This window comes from Lichenostomus cassidix, chromosome 10, assembly GCF_008360975.1.
Source record: "Lichenostomus cassidix isolate B80296 chromosome 10, HeHo_3.0, whole genome shotgun sequence".
In the NCBI taxonomy this organism is placed as follows: Eukaryota; Metazoa; Chordata; class Aves; order Passeriformes; family Meliphagidae; genus Lichenostomus; species Lichenostomus cassidix.
Window position 1 is genome coordinate 1,431,563 of NC_139491.1, and position 21,018 is coordinate 1,452,580.

At 45.6% G+C, this 21,018-nt stretch overlaps 1 protein-coding gene across 2 annotated transcripts in view; it reads right to left on the reverse strand.

Moving 5' to 3' along the window:
* Nucleotides 1–21,018, reverse strand: part of SMAD3 (SMAD family member 3) — a 67,556-nt gene that overhangs the window by 18,444 nt on the left and 28,094 nt on the right. For both annotated transcript variants that reach the window (XM_085070253.1, XM_085070252.1), the window contains exon 2: nt 552–745. In XM_085070253.1, the coding sequence (XP_084926379.1) occupies nt 552–745 (194 nt within the window). The remainder of the gene's footprint in view (nt 1–551; nt 746–21,018) is intronic.

Sequence of the window (21,018 nt, forward strand, 5' to 3'; positions counted from 1 at the left end):
ACAAACAGCTCTGATGGAAAACCTTTGAAAGAAGGTGCACCCCAGGATTCCTGATGAATGAGTTTCCCATAGGATGGAGCAGCCAGGTGGGATTAGCATAACCATCCTGCCTGCCTCTGCAGATCTGTGCTGACATGCAGCAGAAGCTGCTGCAGCTCCAGATCAAAGTCTCTTCCAGAGGCAGGAGGAGACTCCAGAACAGGAAGTTGGGAGCTGCTGGGAGCTCTTCAGACCCAGCTCAACTGAACAGTGAGTTTATCCTTAATTTAATTCCAGCAGTGAGGGATGCAGAGAACACTGCCACAGTTCTGTGTGTGAGTAGTTTATGTGCACACAGTGCCACACTGGGAACCTGGAACCTGCTCCCTTGGAGTTCTTTGATTCCCAATGATATTTTCCCCCCGAGTGCAGGTTCAGAACTGATTTTACTCCACACAGCAAGGGATTATCCTCAATACCAGACCCACCATGCCTTCAAAACCCAACGCCTGGAATTGCCCTGGAGCTCCTGCTGCTGTCAGGAGAGGCTGGGGTGGCAGGGCTGTGGGTACCTGGGGTCTCCACTCTCTGGTAGTGGTAGGGGTTGACACACACTTCGTCCTTCTTCATGTTGAAGGCGAACTCGCACATCTCCATGGCGCGCAGCTCGTGGTGGCTGTGCAGGTCTGGCCAGCGCCACAGGCGGCAGTAGATGACATGGGGAAGTCCCTTCCTGTGGGACACCTGGAGCCTCCCATCCAGGGACCTGCACAGGACAGGGGTTAATGGTTGAGGTGATGTTCATGTCAAGGTTAGCCTGGCACTGACACAGGGGGTTTATCCCCACATGGGCACCAACCCAGCGCTGACAGGAACTGCTGTGCCCAACTGCAGGGCAAGGATTTGTCTCCAAAAGCTGTACAATCATGGAATTACACACTGGTCTGCATTGGAAGGGATCTTAAAGCCCATCCAGTGCCACCCCTGCCTGCTCCAAGCCCTGTCCAGCCTGGCCTTGGACATTCCAGGAATCCAGGGGCAGCCACAGCTTCTCTGGGAATTCCAGCCCAGCCCTCCCCACCGTCCCCGGGAACAATTCCTTCCCAATATCCCATCTAAATCTCCACTTTTCCAGTATGAAGCCATTCTCTGTGTCCTGTCTCTCCATCCCTTGTCCCAAGTCCTTCTCCAGCTCTCCTGGAGCCCCTTTGGGCATTGGATGAAGCATCCACAACAAACAATATTTGTTTCATACAAAAGCCCTGCTCCGGATTTATTTTTACTTTTGGATTTCTGAATTTTTAAAATTATTTTATTACTAATTTATGACTGATTCAGAGACAGAGACAAAAGCTACAGCCAGTAAGAACACACCAATTTTGTGGTACTCCTTAAACACTGCCATGAGTCCTACCAAGCAGGGTGTTTGCACAGCTCTCAGCAATCTCTGCTGTGCCTGTAAAGGTGTTACATCTTAAAATATGTGTTAATAAACCTGGACTTTTAAAACACAGATACATGAATTTTCATTGGGAAAAAATCAATGCAGTAGATATCTACTATATCTACATAAAGTTCATTACAAACAACCCAGGCTTCCAGTTTCAATTGCCAAATTGCAGCTTGACAGCAAATAAAGAGTTTTTACAGCATTGCTTACTTGTATTTTTACATCTACCTTGTGTCTCCTCCAGCTCATTTTTCACCTAATCCCATCCTCACCTCAGAACAGCCTCTTCCTAGCAAACCTTCCTGGGAAGCAAGACAAGAGTGTTGCACTCCTGATTCTCCAGCAGAGGAAAAAGCTGGAGCAGGGTCTCCATCCTGGATGAATGGGAATTACCCCCAGGCACTTCCTTTGAAGTCTCACCCTTCATTTCCCTTGCTTTTCCTAATGACCCAAATGAAACACTTCAGGGCTTTGGTGAAATGAAATACTTCACTTTTTTTTTAATTTGTCGAAGAGAGGGAAAAAATGAAGAGAATTGAAATTTTACTCAGAATTATTTCCCCTGGTTCTTTGTGTTGGCAGCCGAGTTAGGCAAACAAAACAAACCCAAAGCAAAACACGCAAACAATTATTCCAAAGAGGTTCTGCTCCTCTTGGCTGCCCTAGGAGAGCTTCCCAAAAGCTCCTCTGGCAGAGCTGCATACCACACACACCTTTGTAAACACTGCTACAACAACAGGGAAGGCAAAACTCAACTGATCCCAGTCAAAAGGAGTGGAATATTCCCAAGGAGAGTGCCACTGGCCAGACCTGAGCTTCTGGGGAAGGTGGGAATTTTGGTGGTGATTTCAGTGGAGCCAAGGCTGGATTTATGTGACCTCAAAACCAATCAGGTTGGGAAAACTTTTTTAAAAAAATATATGAAAAGTGTGAAAATAGTCAGTAAATTTAGCAAGAAGAGAGGAGGCAGAAACAAGGAATAAACCAGGAGTGCATCTCCATTCCCCTTATCTTTCTTTGCAGCACATCTTGCATCCAAGTGAGGGAAAAGGAGAAAGAAAAGACTCAGAGAGAATATTCCAAGTATCCCACAGGAAACACAACTGTGGGAAGTGTTCTTCCTGCTCCCAATCTCCATCAGCACATGGACATGGTGGATTTGGGTTGAGCAGCTGAGGTGAGGGATTAACACAAAATGTGTTTGACTTTGGGATTATTTCCAAGGATGGGACTCTCAACAAACTTCCCAATCAGCTAGAGAGGAAAGGATTTCTTCTCCCCTTCATCTCAGGGCTCTGCCATGGATGTGCCCACAGCACAGAAAGAGATGGAATTCTCTGCAATCTTATCTAAAGAGACTTTTTTAAATGACAGAGCCATCTGGTTTATTTTCAAATCCAACCGCCTCCCCCTCTCTCCCCTCTCCCCTCCATAAGGAGATAAGGTAAAAGGAATTCTATTTCCCCAAGGCCCTGGGGGTTCATTGGGTTTTTCTGGTTGTGAAATCTCTCCTCATTAAGGGACTTGGGACAAACCAGCATTGCCTGCACGTTCTTGGGAACGTGGCTGAGGAGCAGGCAGCTCCATTTGCTCCTCCTCAGCCCTCCAGGAGCATTTTCTGCAAAAGAACAAATAGCTGGTGTGGCTGATGGGCCAGGAGATGAGAGGAGCCAGCAGCATGTGTCCCACAGCCCTGTGCAGAGCAATCCCATCACAATCTCCAGAGAACACACAGCTTCTTCCCTTTCCTGGGCCTGTTCTGAAGCACAGATCTTAAAGGCTGATCCCAAACCATCCAAGAGCTCAGCACGTCCAGACTTCATTAAAATCAGCAGAACCTAAGCACCCAGATTTCCCTTGGGATGCTGAATTGTTCCTCCCTTTTACCTTTCCTGGAACAAGCCTGTGCTGAGCAGCTCTCCCTGTACAACTGCCTTGATGCATTCATTATTCCATACTATTTAACAAGATTTCTTTTTAAATTATCAGTTTGCTTTGGCCCAAAATCTAGTATTGGATGGTTCTCTCAAAATTGGTTCTCTCAAAAATCAGCATAATTTACGTTGGTGAGACACTTTGTCTCCCAAGTGTTTCTACACCATTTGGGGTCCTTGAGAGCCAAAAACCCCTCAGGCTGAGCATCTTCAGGATGGATCCATCCTTACAAGGCATTTCCTAGGAAAATTCACCCTCCAACAGCCCAACTGCTGCTCAAAGAGCAAAGGGCAATGGTGAGGCTTTAATAGCAAAACCAGAGAGGGGAGGGAAAAAGAATGACAGAAACATTGAAGTTTTATTTTTAAACAATTCTCTGTCTGAAAACGAGTAAGGATTAAACAGGGGAACATTTCGCAACCTGAATTTGATTTCCAGGCCTGATTGGGGTTTTTTTCTGGTTGTTTGGGGTTTGTTGTTGTTGGGGTTTTGCTGTTGGGTTTGTTCTGTGGTTGCTTTTTTTAACCTTATTTAATTTGTAAGATCCTGGATTGCGAAAGAACAAAATCCCACCCCACGTTCTGAGAGCTTTTGGTTATTTTATTTGTTCCTCTTTGAGCATTTTGCAGCTATCTTTAGATGGATACTGAAACTCTTCTTTGCACCCATTCTCCTTCTTTAAAAGCAAAGCTGAAATCAGTGGTGCAAAAATCAGGAGTGCAAATTAGGCAAAGTGATCTAAGCAACAAAATATTTTTGTCCAGGTTGGAAAATTTCAGATTTGCTCCATCAGAGATCCAATCCCTTCCCCTCACCATCAGTTTTATATCCCTGTCATTCATTTTCCAAGAGAGCAAAATGAATGCCTGAAAACTCAAGTATCCAACATGTGCAAAAAGGGGTAAGTAAGGAAGAAAGAAAACCAATCAGGAAGGAAAAGTTTCACTTATTAATTTAAAAAACCATGAGCAGGAGGTGGGTTTTAAACCCATGACTAATAAGCTGCCAGTTGCTCTAAAATTCACCCAGAACTGTGGCCACAGGCTGTGATTTTCTGCTAAACACAAAACATAGTAAGTAGCTCCTTACAGGCCCTGCATCTGGGCTGCACCAGGAAAATCAGCATTTCTCCTTGTAGCAGAATCTGGCTTTTGTGTGCAGAGCTCTGCAATATCCACAGGGCTTCACTGAGCACTTGGATAAAATCTCAACTTTCCCTCAACAGCAGCCAAATCAACAGGAGTGAATACAAAAATGACCCATGCAGCACATTTGTAACTCCAAAACTGATCCTTTGCCATCTCTTTCCCCTCAATTTGCTCAGCATGGCTGAATTTTCCAATTTCTGGGACACTTCTGACAGTGCTGTCATTCAAGTTCTAGAAATAGAAGTCCCTGTGTCAAGCTGAGGTTTGCAGTGCACTGCCAGAGAGGAAACTAATAATTAATACTCCTGTTTAACTCTTAGGATTTATAGAAGATTAAAATTATTAACAAACAGGGCATTTGTAAACTCTATGGAGAGGGTTTTTACTACCCTCAAACAGATGGAGTTAAAGGATTTTCTCAAAGCAAAAGAAAAGTTTGTGGCAGAGCCAGGAGCAGGAATGAAGAATGAATCTCTCAATACTATCAGTGATCACCCCTGTTTGGTGCTGGTAACTCTCTCATCTTTCTCTTCCCACTAAAATCCTCCTTTGGATTTAGAAGCAAACCACACATCCTCTACAAAACCATCCCCAGCACCAGGTAAAGATTTTCAAGGTAAAGAGCAATTCCCTTTTTCTTCCAGTGCTGCAGAATTCTTCTGCTCAAGTCTCGTTTGTTCTAAGCTTGCAAAGGTGCTATAATAGAAAAAATATCAATATCTCTTGTGGAAATAGTTTTTTACTTGCCTTTTTCCATCCCAGCCTTCCCTAAGGCTTTGCAGCCTCCCCCTTCCCCCCTCCAGAGCTGAAGAACTCCAGCCCCAGGAGTTGATGTCAGGATCAGATTATGACAGCATGAGTCATTTATTAAGATTCCAGTAAGCTCTTTAGCAGGTGCCTTGAGACCATATTTTTCAGAGTCTCATTTCACATTCAGACATAAGTACATTTTATTGGTTTACCATCAACTCTGTGCCCATTGTTGCTCCTGGATCCACAGAGCTCTGTTTCCTTCCACTCTCACATAACACCTCAGATTCATTCAGATTTCTTTGGAGCTATGCAGAGATCTTGTTTGCTCATGTATCATCAACTATTTTTTCCCCTGTATTTTTTCCTGATCTCTGTTATTTACAGCCCTTCTGTTTCTGCCCCAGCTACAGGGTATTGGTTGGTGGCTACCAAACCCAGCTCCCTTTCCTCTATTTTTAGCCATTTTGTAATTTTATGCCCCTACATCTCTTTTAGCTCCTCCTTTTCCTGATAGCCAGGAGCACAGAAAGTAGATAAGATACCCCAGAGGCCTAACCACACACCCTCCTACTCCAGAAAGGACAGAATATATCCTAATGCTTAATTAAGGCTTCATCACAAACCCACTGCCAAACTTCCTAATATGCATTCCAGTATTTCTGCCTTTTTTTTCCACAGAAAATAAGGGATAGCAGTGGAATCTGAGGCTGTGTTTATGAAGGTATTGCATCCCAGGCACCTCTAAATGTGAAACCCAGTTTTTCTAAGCAGCTCTGGTATTTTTTATTCATTTCAGCAAAGTTTATCGGCCCAAACCTGTGTCAGACTCATCTAAATTTATTTGTGCTTGAGCCTTAAAGGGGGCTGGGAGTGGACACAGAAGAGGTTTCTGAACGTGCCTTTTTGAAAAGTCATTTATCAGAGCTTGTCATTTCTTCCCAGAATCCCGGATTTAACTCCAATCCTGAAATCCAAAACCCAACACACTTTCGTCCAACCAAACTTCCTCTCTCCCAGGAGATTCCAGGCATACTGCTGTGTGTTTGGATGGGCAGGGCAGTTTCATAAGGGAAAAAAAGGGATGGATGGAAATGCCAATGAGATTCAGACAATCTTCCATAACCTGGAGTGCATTCAAAGCAAATGAATTTCAAGAAAGACTGAATTACTGGAGCACATGGCAATCAAAAAGAAGAAAAAAGGCCAAAAAAAAGCTGCTGTAAAACTCAGTTATTCTGTCAGCTTCCATTACACTGATTTACATTTAATATCTAGTTTCTGTTTGCATCTTCTTGATGCTGTAGGGAAAAAATCTTCCTATTTTCACTGAAATCAGGAAAGTCCTGCAAATCAGCATCAGCTGTTGATATAACCCAGATAAACCAGAGTAGGAGGACCCAAAAAAGAAAGGAAAAAGAAACTCATGTGCTGCACAGAGTTTGGACAGAAGCCTCACACCAAGAACTGCTGCCCCAAAGATGTCTCTGCTAACAAAAGCAAAAGGGATTATCACAGGCAGCGTGGAAAAATGACACTTTTAGGCCCTTGGCCTCCCCTTCACAATATATACAATTCCCAGTGCCTTCAACAGAACCTTCACATAAATACCAGAGGCGGAACTGGCTCCTCACACAAATGTTTGTGCATTCTATCAAGTTGGGCCAAAGCCAGCATTTCTTATGGAAACATTTCTGGTGGTCCTGGACAAAGAACATGTTTACTTTATAGCAGATATAGCTAAAAATACCCTGTGCTCCAGCCTCCAATTATCTTGTTTGGAATAGTTTGAGGCTACTCGAGGTTCGTTGCTGTTATTTTCTTTATTATACAGTGAAAACGTTGCTGCTTTTCCTGTAATTTGAAAAGCAGCTATTTCCAGGTTTGCCATCTGCGTTCGGACCTCCCCCGCATGGATAATGAGATCCAGGGTGAAATTTTCCAGAGTGCCCATCTCCCGTTTTCAAAAGCAACTCAGGGCAGAGATCAATGCTCTCCTGGAATTACACAGGCCTTTTAAGTGTTCCCTCAATCCCACTGGCTCTGGGTTATTTGGCTTTTCAGGCTGGTTTGGGAGCTGCTCAGATATGTAATTATTTGCACAATCAGTGGCAATCATCAGCACACCACAAACCTGGTCCCACAAACTTCCTCCAAGCTCCTCCCCAGCCCCTCTGCAGGGATATCCTTTGGGATATCCTTTGGGATCAATCCCACACATGCCTGGATGCTCCACGAGGGGATCTGGTCTCCATTAGGCTGCTCAGTTTTCAATAAAATCCAGTTTTGCTTACAAAAAACTTTCTGGTTCCTTATCAGTCTCTCCCCTTCTCCCAAAGAGTTTTCCACCTCTCTTCTCCAAAGGAGCTTTCCCAGTGAAAGAGTTTTCCACCTCTCTTCTCCAAAGGAGCTTTCCCAGCTCTGGCATCCCAGTGAATCAGTTCAGGGTGAATCACTTCCCTGAGTGCTTCATCCCAGAGCAGATTCCAACAGGCTTCCCTCCCTAATCCCGGTGACACAGAGCTGCCCAAACAAACCCTGGGCTTTCCACGCTGAGTTTCCACCAGGAGTTAACAGCAGGTGTGTGCTGAGGTGAAAAGGCTACTGGGAGAAGGCTCTGGTGATTTTACAGCTCTGACTTCCTTCATTGTGAGTCACCAGCCATGCAGGAGAAACCCAGCTCCAAAAGTGAGCCCAAAGGAGTGGGATGTCTTTGGGGAACGCTGCAGATTTCAGATGAAAAGCCTCATTAAATGCTCACACAAGTTAATATTTTACAGTCTCTTCTGCCTGTAATTACCAGAGAAATCAGAGACTCTGCAAGAGTCAAGCTGTGTTTGCAAGAAGCACTTTGTAAACTTCTCTGTCTCAAAATCAGCCTTACAACACCTCTGAGGAGGCTGAGGGAAGAGAGGAGCTGCTGCTTGGGCCCTTTGGGTTTTCAGTTTGATTTGGGGGCTGATTCTGTACTATAAGAAAAGAGGATTCTTTGGACCAGAGAGGTAGAAAAAGCTTCAGCTGAATTTTTTTTCCCCCACCTGACACTCTCAGCAGCAAAAAGGAAGCTGTGTATGGGGCCTTCCTGAAAGGCTCCTTTCTTCTTGGAACTCTCCATGGCAGTGGCAAGGGCTGTTTTTAGGCTGCCACTCGCAGCACAAGTCACTCCCTCAGCCACCCCCTCCAGCCAAGAGAATTATCTTATTCATGGCAACCCAATCCCGCTTCCCTAAATTGCAGATCATGTTTCAAAAACTGAAAATCTTTGAGAAAAGGAGGGGGAAGAGTATCTTTCCCCATGCTGCAAGAGATGAGGAATTCTCAGCTCGCCAAAAATGTGATTTTTCCGTGGCGTTGCTGTCTGCACGCACCATTTCCCTCTCTCCTTCACTCTCCCCTGCCCTGGTGCTGCTGGAGTGAGGATGTCTAATTCCAAAGTTTGAGCTGTGACTAATGCAGGATGTGTGGGAGAGCAGCTCCGTGAATAAGAGCTCTCCAAAGCCTCAGGATCACGCTAAGTCACTCTTATCACCCAAACAGGATCTCCAGCCTGCGTGCACAGGGACCTTCCTGGGAAGGTTTGATCATTCTATTGCTCCATGGAAATCCAGCCGGGGGGACAGAAAATGCAGCAGGAAAAAGCAAGTGGCTGCACTCAACATAAACAAATATCCTATTTTCATGTAAATGTCAGTAGTAATAAAAGCTTGAGGCAAGAAGTGATTAAAGAACGGTCCAGAAAAAAAACCCCAGCATGAAAACAGGTCACCTTTCAACCACCACAGGACACAGAACTGCTCCCAAATGAGATGTTTTTCAAAAGTTTTCCATGAGGTGTCCACTACGAACAGCTGAAAATATCAACTGCATCCAAACTCACATTTAAGGAACAGAGAGCCATTTCAGGTACCTTTCCTGTTGTCATCTCCCCTTTCCCTCTCTCCAAACTCGAAAGAATATCTGATATTCACGTCCTGGGAACCTCACTGGATAAATGCTTAAACATTGAGCTTAAACCAGCTCTTGAGCTTGCCAAGGAGAGGGAATGAGGAGGGCAGCAGACTCACAGGTAAATATTAGTTTGTACTTGAAAAAGCCAGAGCACATTTTAAAGGTGCTTTTGATTTTTGTGCCAACCTCACCTCGTCCTCTGTCAACCACTGGAAGGCCAAGGTGACACAGGGGGACAGGCACCTGGTGTGTCTGGCAGCTGCTCCAGGGGGACAGTGACACAGCAACCAAATGATGGGAAATGGCCAGCAGAATTCCAGAAACAAGGGATGTTTTTGTTCCTAATTTCCTTTCTGGTCCGTTGTGGCTGGTGCCTCCAGTGCCAGGCACACAGGAGGTGGGCTGGGCTGCCTGTGTGGTTCCTGCACTCTCCAAAGGGGCAAGGAATGCTGTTTGGGAATGTTCTCCTCTTCTCTGCTCCCACACAGGCCTCACACCACCACCTTCCTGGACAACAATGCCAGATAAAGCTCTTTGAAGCCATAGGAGAGCTCCCTCCTGGCCTGAAGCAACAGCCCAACACCACTGCTGTGCCCTGAACGGGAATGCGGAGAAGACAAAACAATTTCCACTTCTTTCAGATCCTTAAGTGTTTTCAGCATTGTACAAGTGCACAAATAGCTCTGTCCATCTCTGTGGTGCAGCCAAGATGAGAGGGACACCAAAACTCTTCGTGACAGCCAAGACCAACATCCCAACCCTTTGATGTCACCACGAGACCACCACCATCAAAGCTGCGGGGGAACTTCTGAGCAAGCCATAATCACTGTGCAGATGAACTGCGGACAGGAGACCCAGGAACACCACCCAGCTCCTCTAAACCAACACGATGAGGCACAGAGGGGTAACAATCAATTATGGCCTTTTTCTGTCTCCTCTGGAGCAGCAAAATGCACTTGCTGGGTGCCTGGGTCAGCAGTGACTCAGAGAACAGAGGGCTTTCCACTGAATCATGCACAGTTTTAAGCACCCTCCAGGTTCTGTTGATGGGAGATGTCTCACTACCTACACCTTCCCTAAATACTTCCTGGGCTGGCCAGGGCTGGAGAGTGAGGGACACAGCACAGAGCAAGGGTGCAAAGAGCAGGGATGCTCTCAGAACATCGGGATGCTAAGAAAAGGAATAATGGCCCAACACAGATCCAGCAGCACTGCTCATTCCCATGTGAGCACCGACATGTGAGCACCGACAGAAACTACACAAAGATAGGGAAACAATGGGAGAAGGCACAAATATTTGACTTCACAAGTCAAGACAGTTTTCTTTCCCCTCCCCTCGTGACTAAGCCTTTGGTCCACACACCCACTCCATCCTCAAAAAAACAACTCCATGAAACAAATGTGATTGCTCTAAAATACACAGAGGCAATGACCAAGCAGCCTCCCCCTCACAGCACTCAGCCTATTTACTGAGAGTCTGCACCGTCTGCTCTGTTTGTAACAGGATCCAACTCCCCCTCTCAATGAGACATTCAACACTAGCAGGTCCAACTCCTCCCCACTTTGCTTATCCCATTCCCAAACCTCTGCAGACAACATTGTTCTCCCAGATGAACTTTGTGCAATCACTCCAGGGGAAGGACACTGCAGTGCCCAGGGCACCAAGTGATCCCAAACCAGCACTCAAATCCATGGTAAAGCCTGTGCCAGAGACTCCTGTCTTTCCATGCTCTGACTCCCAACATCCCTGAGCCTGTGAGCTCAGCCTTTGTGCCATGCCTTAATGGGTTAAACTGGCACAGGGGAGATTTGGATTCAATATAAGGAAGAAATTCCTGCCTGGGAAGGTGGGGAGGCCCTGCCCAGAGGAGCTGTGGCTGCCCCTGGATCCCTGGCAGTATCCAAGGCCAGGCTGGATGGGGCTTGTGAAAGGTGTCCTTTACTCTAGAAACCTACTCACCATGCAGAACCACTGCTCCTGACCCAGCCATTTTCTGTTTGATTTTCCTACACAAAATTTAAGGGGAAAAAAAACCCACCAAAAATGCAAAGTTCGGAAGCAAGTGAAGATCTAGCACTTCTTTTTCCTTTCAGCAATCAAAACAACTTGCCTGTCCTTATGTCATCCCAGCTAATCTCTTCCTCCTCTCTGGCACATCAGATAAATATCTTGTTCCTCCAACCCATCAGAAAACACAGCTGCTAAAATTATCACTCTGGCCCATCAATCACCCTCCCCTCTTACACTGTCCCATATTTTCTCTGAGGTATTAAGTTCAAAACCTTGTCCTCAAGGCACTCCAGCCCTCTTTTATAACACACTGGAGAGTTCATCCCAGCAGCAGCTTCTCCCAAATTCCATGTCCAAACTAGACATCCCTCACATGCTTCTCTTGGGTTTCTCCTTCCCTCTCTCTGTTTTTGCAGCTTCCAGCATTACATTGGTGCAGAAATTCCTTCCAGCCCTGAAGAGATGGAAGGATGATCCTTCACCATCTCATTTCCTTGGGAAGGCTGATTAAACTGAGAGCACCAAGCAGGATCAACACGATGCAAGCAGACAAAAAGGTTTGCAGGGAGGAGATAGCGCAAAATTATTGAAGTAATTAATAGAGCTCGTGGTTACAGTTTTCCCTGGATATTCCCAGGAGTACTGCCTTGCATCTTTGAGCCTGCCAGCTCCCTGAGTACAGGGACAGTCTGTATTTTTTCCCCCTCTTCTAAAGCAATAAGCACGTTCTTGGCAGCTAAATTATTAATAAGGAACAAATGGTAATTGATTTATAGATGAGCCTGGAAAAGAGGATTTGTCTTCTTCAGTCTTTTAAGTCACCATGCCCACATGGCTTCGTGCTGGTTCCATCCCCTCCAAAGTGTCCCACCCAGACCTGTAATGCAGCACATCCAGCTCCAAGTGATCCGTGTTTATGTGACCCCTTTACCTCTGTTGTATCTGACCACTGACCAGATACTGCAAAAGAGAAACAAAGTGCTCATTGTTCCTCCTGTCTCCCCCTCTTCTCAGCCAGCAACAGAAAGCTTCACCGGACTAGTTCTTAAGATTTTATTTTTATCCATTGTGAGCTTGAGAAAAAAAAAATACTCATGGAAAAGATGAGTTTTGAATTCAGGATTTGAATGTGCTGAGCTTGGGGAATTAGCTCTCAGTGCTGGTGGAAAGTTCCACAGTTCTGGCCCAGGACTTCACACCAGAAGTCTCTGTCCTGCTCCTTCGAGCACGACTTTCTCACATTTCAGCTCCAGCACTTGCAACAACAACCTGCACTCCCATTTTGCTGCCTGACATGAGGATCTCCAGGTCTTCCCCCTGCTCTGGATCTGGGTTTCCTTGTGAGACAGGCAGGAGGAGCAGCCCCGGAGAGCAGCTACTCCCCAGGCTGCTCTGTTTATTGTAACTCCCAGCACCACACGCACATCCCACTGCTTTCACAACATTCCCCACAACTTGTTTGGCACCGAGGGCTGATCAGCAGCCAGCCTGCCACAAACTCAACCTTGCTGAGGCAGACCCGTGGCTTTACTGAAAGCAACCCAAAGTTTGTTTCTAGAAACATAATGGGGATGACATGTAAAACACACAGCGCTGCCGCTTAAAGGCTGGCTGAATCCCAAACAATGGGAGCTCTTCCATGAGGCAAAAACAGACCTTCAAAGGCTTGTGGGCAAATATACTGTCACTGAATATTTTGTCATGGAAGCAAGAGCCTAAAAATATACCAGGAGCAGATAATGCAGTGAGACAGCCCGGCGCACATCCTGCCTGTGCTCTGTAAACACCCCGATGCGAATTGGCACCATTGTACAAATCAGGCCACCCATACCAAAAAGTAGGACAGGAGCTGGTGACAAAGTGCAGCCTCCATCCCAGAGCCCCCGTGCTCCTCAGCCCAGAAATCCCCCTCTGTTTGGGGAGAGTGGTGGGAAGCTCTGCTGGGAGAACAGCCAGGCTGTCTCGGGAATCGGGAGAGGTGTGGAAGGGGATTTTGGGGTTCCATCCCTGCCCCCAGAGCTGCACCACGTCCTACCCAGAGCAGGAAACCCAGCCCGGGGATGTGCTGATTCACCACGGGGTTGTAATTCTGAAAACACCCCTCCTCCTCCTCCTCCTCCTCCTCCTCCTCCCTGCCAGGGAAGGGCTGTTGGTATCTCCTTCTCTCAGCACAAATCAAAGATAAAACACGAGTGCCCCAGGTAACTGGAATACATCAGATTCTGCATTCCTCGCTCCCATTTGCAATATTTGGGCTTGAAGGAGAAAATATTTTGTTTAGCATAAATTGGAGAATGGTAAAAGTCGCACCAGATTGAAAAAAAGTGAGGCTCTGGGGACACAATTCTCCAACAGAGCAAAGAGGAATTTCTTGTTCTAGCAGACATAGCTTAGCTAGATTTGGTAACTAAACTCCAAGTTCTCAAAAACTTCAGATTCCTTTTAAATGTTTTATCAAAATGGTCCCCATTGCTCTCCATGCTTTTCTGTACATACATGTGGCAGGTCCCTCCTGTGGAAGTGTTCAAGGAAACACCACAGGAGTTCCAACACCATGAGAATAGATATCAAAACTTCAAATCACCAATGCAGTTATGCATAACAGTCCCCAAACCAAAAAGCCCTGAGCAAGCCTTGGGTAGAACACAGGAGCATTCAGACAGGAGCATTCAGACAGAGCAATCTGTGCTCAGAACCTCCCTGTGCCCAGAGCTATGGAAAGTTCTCAGGTGGCACAGGGGATCCAGAAAGGCAAACAAAAGCAGCTCCCAAACCTGAAAGGTTTGTTGCCTTCCAGGAGAGCTCTCCAGCTGAAGCTGTGTGTGCTCATTTGCACATGGAATGAATTCAGCAGATTCCATCCCAGCCCTTCACACCATTGGCTCTCCAGGATGCCAACTGTTTTATGGCAGCACCCAGCGATCCCCACTAAACCCCAACCAAATATCAGGGCTAATACACAAGCAGCAGAAAAAGTCCCTGGCCCAGGAGATTTCCATTTCCAGCAGGATGAACAGGTAAACGAGATGGACAAACAGGAAGGAGCAGTTTTGTCCCAGGAGCAGTTCCTGTGGATTGGGGTGTGAAGTGGCTTCGTGGGGAAAAGAAATTAAAAACATCCCCAGCTCATTCTTCCTGCAGCAATTAATCAGATTTCACTTTCAAAACATGGGTGCTAAAGTCCAGGTGGGCCAATCCTGGGAAATATTTGGTTTCTTTCAACAGGCAGGGAAAGGAAAGAGGGGAAGAGACATGCACAGAACTAAAAACATCCATTTCTCTGAAAATCAGAGTGGTATCAGGAAGGGGAAGCTGTGGGGAAATTATCTACATCAGTAAAGCAAAGAGCACCAATCCTCTGCTCTCCTCTGCTGATCATCCTTGATAAATTATCATGACTCTTCAGGGATCCTTTTAAAATCTGTTTTTCATTATTACTCCTATTTTTAAGGAAGAGAAGATTGTCTCTGCTTTTGAAACTTCCACAAGGGCCACACACTCCCACACAGAAGGATTTCACTGCTATAACAGCTCTGGCTGCTCAGACAGCTACTACTCAGTAATAAAAAAAGCAGCATGGATGGCTACAAGAGACACTAATATGGAAACCATGCAGAAAGGTGGTGTTGGATTTTCTTGAGCACTTGATGTAAAGAATAAAACAAAAATGGAATGAAATGAAATAAAATTAAATTAAAGGGCTGACAGGGTGCCAGGGTGCCCAGTGGGGAAATCCTTCCCTGACCAAGGCTGGTGCATTCCTGCCTCACAAGTGAAGGTGCAGCCAGTGGCTGTGTCAGGTGCTGGATTGGCAAAAGCATTTCCTGCTAATGGCTTCTTAATTGTTTTCTGACAGCCTTGCCACATTCCCCAGAGGGCTGTGGAGCCAGAAATGGGGAATGCACGGTGCCATTTGTCACAGGGGGTGTGGGGCAGCTGCCACCTGCTCCCAGCCCTGCCATCCCCACCTGCTGATGTGCTTGGAAAGCTCCGAGTGAGGAGCCCAGGGAACAACTCCTCTCATCCACGCTGGCATTCCAGAGCCCCTGGAATGTGTGAGCATCGCTGGACTTTGTGCATCAGCTCCACTGATTTCACTGCTCAGCCCAAGCATGTCCTCAGAGGGCCCTGCAGAATTCCTGGATCGAGGCAGAGCTTTGCTGTGCTCAGTTAGGATGAAAGAGACTTTGAAATCTTAAAAACACTGCTGTTCTCTTAGATAATGAAGTGTTGTAAAAAATAAAAATAAAATGTTACTTCAGCCCCAGCAGGCAGTGCTGTCTAAGGTACCTCAAGGCAACAACTGTGAATTCTGATTTAAAGAGAATATTCACCCCTCTCTGCTCTATCTGACTAAAAGCCAACTTACTTAGCATTTTGCTTCCTGCTGCAGACATTCGGCCTGTGAGATGAGGACAAACAACCTGGAATATCATGTGTCACTTCCTTTTCATCCCATGCAAACCTGGGCTCAGCTCAGGGCTGGGGAAAGGCACTCTCCCTTCACCTCAGCTTTCAGGCACTAGAAATTAAGAAGGGTGGGCCTTCACTCAAAGCAACTTTTCTTTAAAGCTCTGTATTCATCAAATCCCTTCAGAACAAGTTCATTTGAATGTGTTTCATTTTACTTGGAGACTGATAATAGCTCGAGTGTATTGCATCATCTTCACCAGAACAGTAATGCCTTTTAAGTTTCTTTTTAGTAGCTGCCTCAGACATGCCTTAGATAATTTTGTTGGCCAACTGAGGACTAATGCAAGACATATTCTATGAATAAATGCATTTCCAGAGCCTCAGTCTCAGAAGGTGATTTTGCAAATGGCCAATGAGAAGTGCCTGCTTTGAAGTGTTCCTGGAACTTAAACCACTGATCAAACTCTACCAAAAAAGGCTCAGAGAAATGTTACTTCAGACTGGGTTTATCTTTCCTATAAATGCAAACTACTGCATTAAAACCAGAACTTTCCCCTATTAAATGTGCACTTTCACAGCTTGGGAGTATTTAACTGAGGTGCTTAAAGTCAACATTTCATTTTCTTTCTTGGAACAGTCGAAAAAACTTAAAGCCAAAGTTTTCACTGAATGGAAAAGGTAACTCCAAAAGCCTTTTCCCCTAAAAATAAAGGAAGAAGTTGCACCAGCCTGTGTGAAGGACCCAGTGACACAGAGTTAACACCACTCCAGGCTGCCGTGCTCTAGAAAGGATTTCCCAGCCAGCAGCCTCCTGTTTTTTCCTTATCCAAAAGTCTCCTGATGTTTCCTCCGTGGCTGAGGATCCACAGATTCCTGCCCTGGTGGTGGAAATCATTGCACAAGGTCCATGGAAAGGGAAAAAGAGACTTTTGGAGCTCTGTGGGAGTCACTGGGTGCTCCCCAAAGCCCCAGCAGGGCATTTTCTCTCTCGTTTCAACACACTTGATTTGATTGTCCACCTCCTGAAGCAATCCTGGCCCAGCTGGCTTTGTACTTCACCAGTGAAATCCCAATGTACTCTGCCCAAAATCCAGCACAGCAGGAAATGCACCAGGTTCTTCCTATCCCAGCACTCTAAAAATGGTCTGGTGGATATTTTGGGGAAGGAACAGAGAATTGAGCCTGGTATGAGGAAGGATTCATTGCATTTCTTCTCTGAGATTATTGTGCTCTGCTTTGTCACAACACTAAACCACTTTGACTTACATTTTATCCAGAATGTTTACAACACGTGGCAAATTCAGGGATGTATATTTTTCAGACTTGATCACTTTCACACACACACATTCCTTTAAGGTAAGATTCCTTTTTTAACAGTAAAAATCCCAGGACTTTTCCATATGCACAAGGCTCCAGAATGGCATTGCTGCAGGTGTTAATGCAGCAGTGATGGCATCAACCCCCTTCATTGCTTCATGGAGAACCTAAAAAAACCCAAGGGAAGCCACAAAAAATACACCAAAAGATCTGAAGTGCCTTTCTTTAAATCAGCAGACATTTCAAAGAAAGCACACAACGGTGCTGCCAGCTCGCTCTCCATGGAACATTTTGTTTTAAAGGCTGTTTTACAACGAGGTTGTTTTCTCCTTGTCAGGATCACAGGAATCCTCAAGGCAGCAGCGCTGAGAAGTGTCAGCATTGCACAAAGAGGCTGCAAGGAGGAAGGGAGGCTTTCAAACACCTCCTTAGGGAAAAGCCACCTGGGCTGTTTCCAGTGGTGGTGCAAGAATGCTGTGTTACTCCACCTCTGATGGTATTATTCCTTGGGCACATGCCTTTGCTGCTCTCAGTTTGCTGTGGTTTTCCTAACATTAGGCTTTTATAGGAGAGTTTTGCAGCAGTTTTGTGGGAAATGACATCACCAGCTCTAAGTTCAATCAGTTTCATACAGAAAGCTGCCTTCAAAAGAGCTTTAAAATACATTTTTGATGGTTCTTTAGTATTTGAAAAAAATGTTAGTGCATCCAAGGCCATAAAGTTACATAAAGAACTTCCAATTCAAACATCTGAACACTGATCCATATTCATTCTCTGTGCTGCTAATTAACCACAAGCTGATTTCCTTCAGCACTGTGTTTATTTAGCAGTATGGCTGTCCAGGATCCACCTTCCAGGTCACTGCTGCACTGGAAAAAATTCCCATGCAATCAGTGGCTTGGCTTCTACCAAGAGCACAAAAGGTATCAGGCTCTGCAAGCCTCCACTTCCAAAGAGTGAAATATTTCCCAAGAAGCTGATAATGATAATTTTGGCCTCTTGGGAGATTAATCAGGTTTTTCAATACAGAGCAGAAGGTGAAGGACCATGCAGGCAAGCAGGAGAAGGCTAGGCTGGGAGGGAGGCTCAGCTTTCCTGTGCCACGGGTGAAAAAACAGCCACAGGTCACAATTTGTCCCCAAAAAAAGCAACTAAATCCCGAGGGAGCACCGAGTTCCAAAGGAACCCTCTGGTACAACATCTGGAAGCGGAAAAAGGCACAAAGCAGCAGAGACAGGAAGGCGAGAGGCACAATGGGCTCTTTAAAGCAGCGATAAAATGATTTGTCCAGAAAGCACAAACCAACCTCTCAGCGCTGGGGCAGCAGGTTCTGGGTGAGGAGTTCTGGAGGTGAGAAATCTGAGGTACCTGGAGAGCAAACTGCCCTGCCAGGAGCTGCAGGCTGGGAAGGAGGCACTGGGTGGGTGTGAATGGATTGCTGGGTCCTGCTTGCTTCACTGCCACTCCACTCTTTATTCCATGTGGAATAAATACCATGTGGTATTAAACATTCATCCACAGCAAAACCTTCCATGCAGGAGGCAGAAGGAGAGCACACTTTTAAATAACCATAGCTGGGCTTGCTTTGTTTTGTTTACAGCATGAATTGTTTTTTAAATGGCATTTCATGACATATTACAAACAATGGAATCGTAATGACTGAGGATGAAGGGTGATAAATGAAGGTCAGTGTCACCGTGAGCCTAACTGGCACTAATGGCTCAGCAGACAGGAGTTACAGAATATTCCAAGTTGGAAGAGACCCATGAGGATCACTGAGTCCAACTCTTAATTAAATGGCCCTTATGGGTGGCACAATACCAAAAATATCGAAGTGTATGCTCTCCATTGATGAAAAAATGCACATTTCCAGCCACGATGCCCAAAGGTCACAAAGCAAAAGCAACTTGCTTCGCCAAAAAACCAAACCCAAGCCCCTGAAACAACAAATAAAGAATAAGCCCAGTGAAAAATCGATGGTTTGACCTTGTCAAACTTGTGGGCTGCATGTACTCACCACTCCTTGTGGGACCACATTCCCAAAGAACAAGCTCTCCTTCATGTGGGGTGTTACTGATTAAAATGATTTAGGGAGACATTTTTTATTCTCCTTGTTCTTTCTCCCACCAATTGTTCCCTGTGTTTTGGTTCTGCTTATGCAATCAAGGCCTTTCACTCTCAGCCACGAGCACTGAACATTTGGGCTCCATGCTATTTGCTGGAAGGCAGGGGAGCACAGGGGTTTCAAACTGGCAGAAATCCCATGCAGAGGTTTGGGACTCTCCTCTCCTCCCACTGAATTAAAATGTGATTCTTTTTTTGCCAGGGGTCCTGCCATTGCTGCAGCACTATTACTAAGGATGGCTCTTTTACCATGATAGATTAATTAACATTTATAACTGATATAAAGCTATACTGGCACACTGTTTAGTTACCTTGGAGAACATCACTACAGCACAACACTCCACAGTAAAACTCAGCTTTTTGGGGAAATTTCCAAGCTTGGTTAAATTCTTAAAGCAGGCTGGAGCTGCCCAGAAGCAAAAAGTCCATGGAACCAGCTTTGCAGGGAACAGTCTCACTCCCTTAGCAGGGAAGTTGGACTAAAGCACCTGCAAGGTCCCTTCCAGCCCTGTGGGATTCAGGAATCTCCTTTTCAGTGAGAACTGAGTCCTGGAGCTCCTAGCACACTCCAGAGCAGAGTCTGTCCCCTAAGGATTCTTCTCTCTTTGTGCTGCTGAGAGGGAAAAGGGATCAAAAGCAAAGGCTTGGCAAGGAGGGAGAACTCTCCCTGCTTTCTTCAGCAGCTCAGCATGGAGTACCCTGGCAGAGCCATTTTGAGTCCTCACCACAGTTTCTGTCAGCCTGAGGAAGAACATTCTCCAGGAGGAGCTGCAAAAAGCTCAGATTTAGCAGAATCCTCCTTTTTATACTCCTTCCCCTGCCTGGTGCTGTCACAGCGTGGTTCTGCCCATATGTGCAGGACAAAAAGCCATCTGAAGTGCCAGATCTTCACCAGCAGAGGTACAGTCAAAACATCACATGCCTCCCACAAAATTCAGTGGCAAATCAGGACACAGGCTGATAAAAGATCCTGTGTACTGGGAGGGCACCCTCCCATGAGACAGAGTTGTACAAAATAATTGGCCAAAATTACCCCAGTGAAGTCATTGAGAGACCAAACACTTCACCAATAAAATTTAAAAAATATTCACGATTCCAAAATTTAACTCAAAACTGGCTTTACTTCTTTGCCTTCAAAATACCTCACCAATGAACATGTTTATTTACTGCTCTTTTCCTCCTCCTAATCTGCCCACGATTCTTGGCAAGTCAAATTTTGATTCCTTTTCTCCTCAAAATTAGGATTAGCTCTTTTTAAACAAATCTAAGTTATTTAGAAGCTCAAATTGAAAGTCCTGCTTGATCATCCTCATGCAACCTGCAAGGCATCCAATGCTTTTCCAACTGCAAACATCCCTCCTGCCACATCCTGACTCATTAGCAAAAGCGATTTTCCACCAGGTCAATTGTTCTTTGGCCACTCCAGGAACCAGTTCAGGTTTTAGGTCAGCTTTCTCTATGAGCTCTGCATTTTGCTCCCTTCCATGCCACAGGGATGCTGCAATTCCAGCCTTTGCACCCTGCTCTATCCCCAAAAAGAAACATTGCTCATCACACTGAAACTCTACACAACGTTTATGAGAACATTAAATTTTCCCTTCTCACACCATTACACAACTTAATGCCCACAATAACCTGAGAAAGAGAATTTTATCTTAAATGTAATGCTGCAATTCTCTGGCCCCCATTTCATCAGACACATCCAAGTGTCTGATACCCTTTCCCACACTTGTCTCAGTGCCCCAAGGAATGATTTGCTCCATTGCAGAGCAGGGAAGCTGAGGCACAGGGACACTCACAGACCTGCAGGATGACAAAAACCAAAGAGCAACTCTCCCAGTTCTCTTGTGCCAGATGTGCAATGCTGTTCCCCTAGCCCACGTGTGTGTTCTTTGAAAAAGTAACTGCAACGAGAAATGATAAACTTGATCTTATATCTTGCA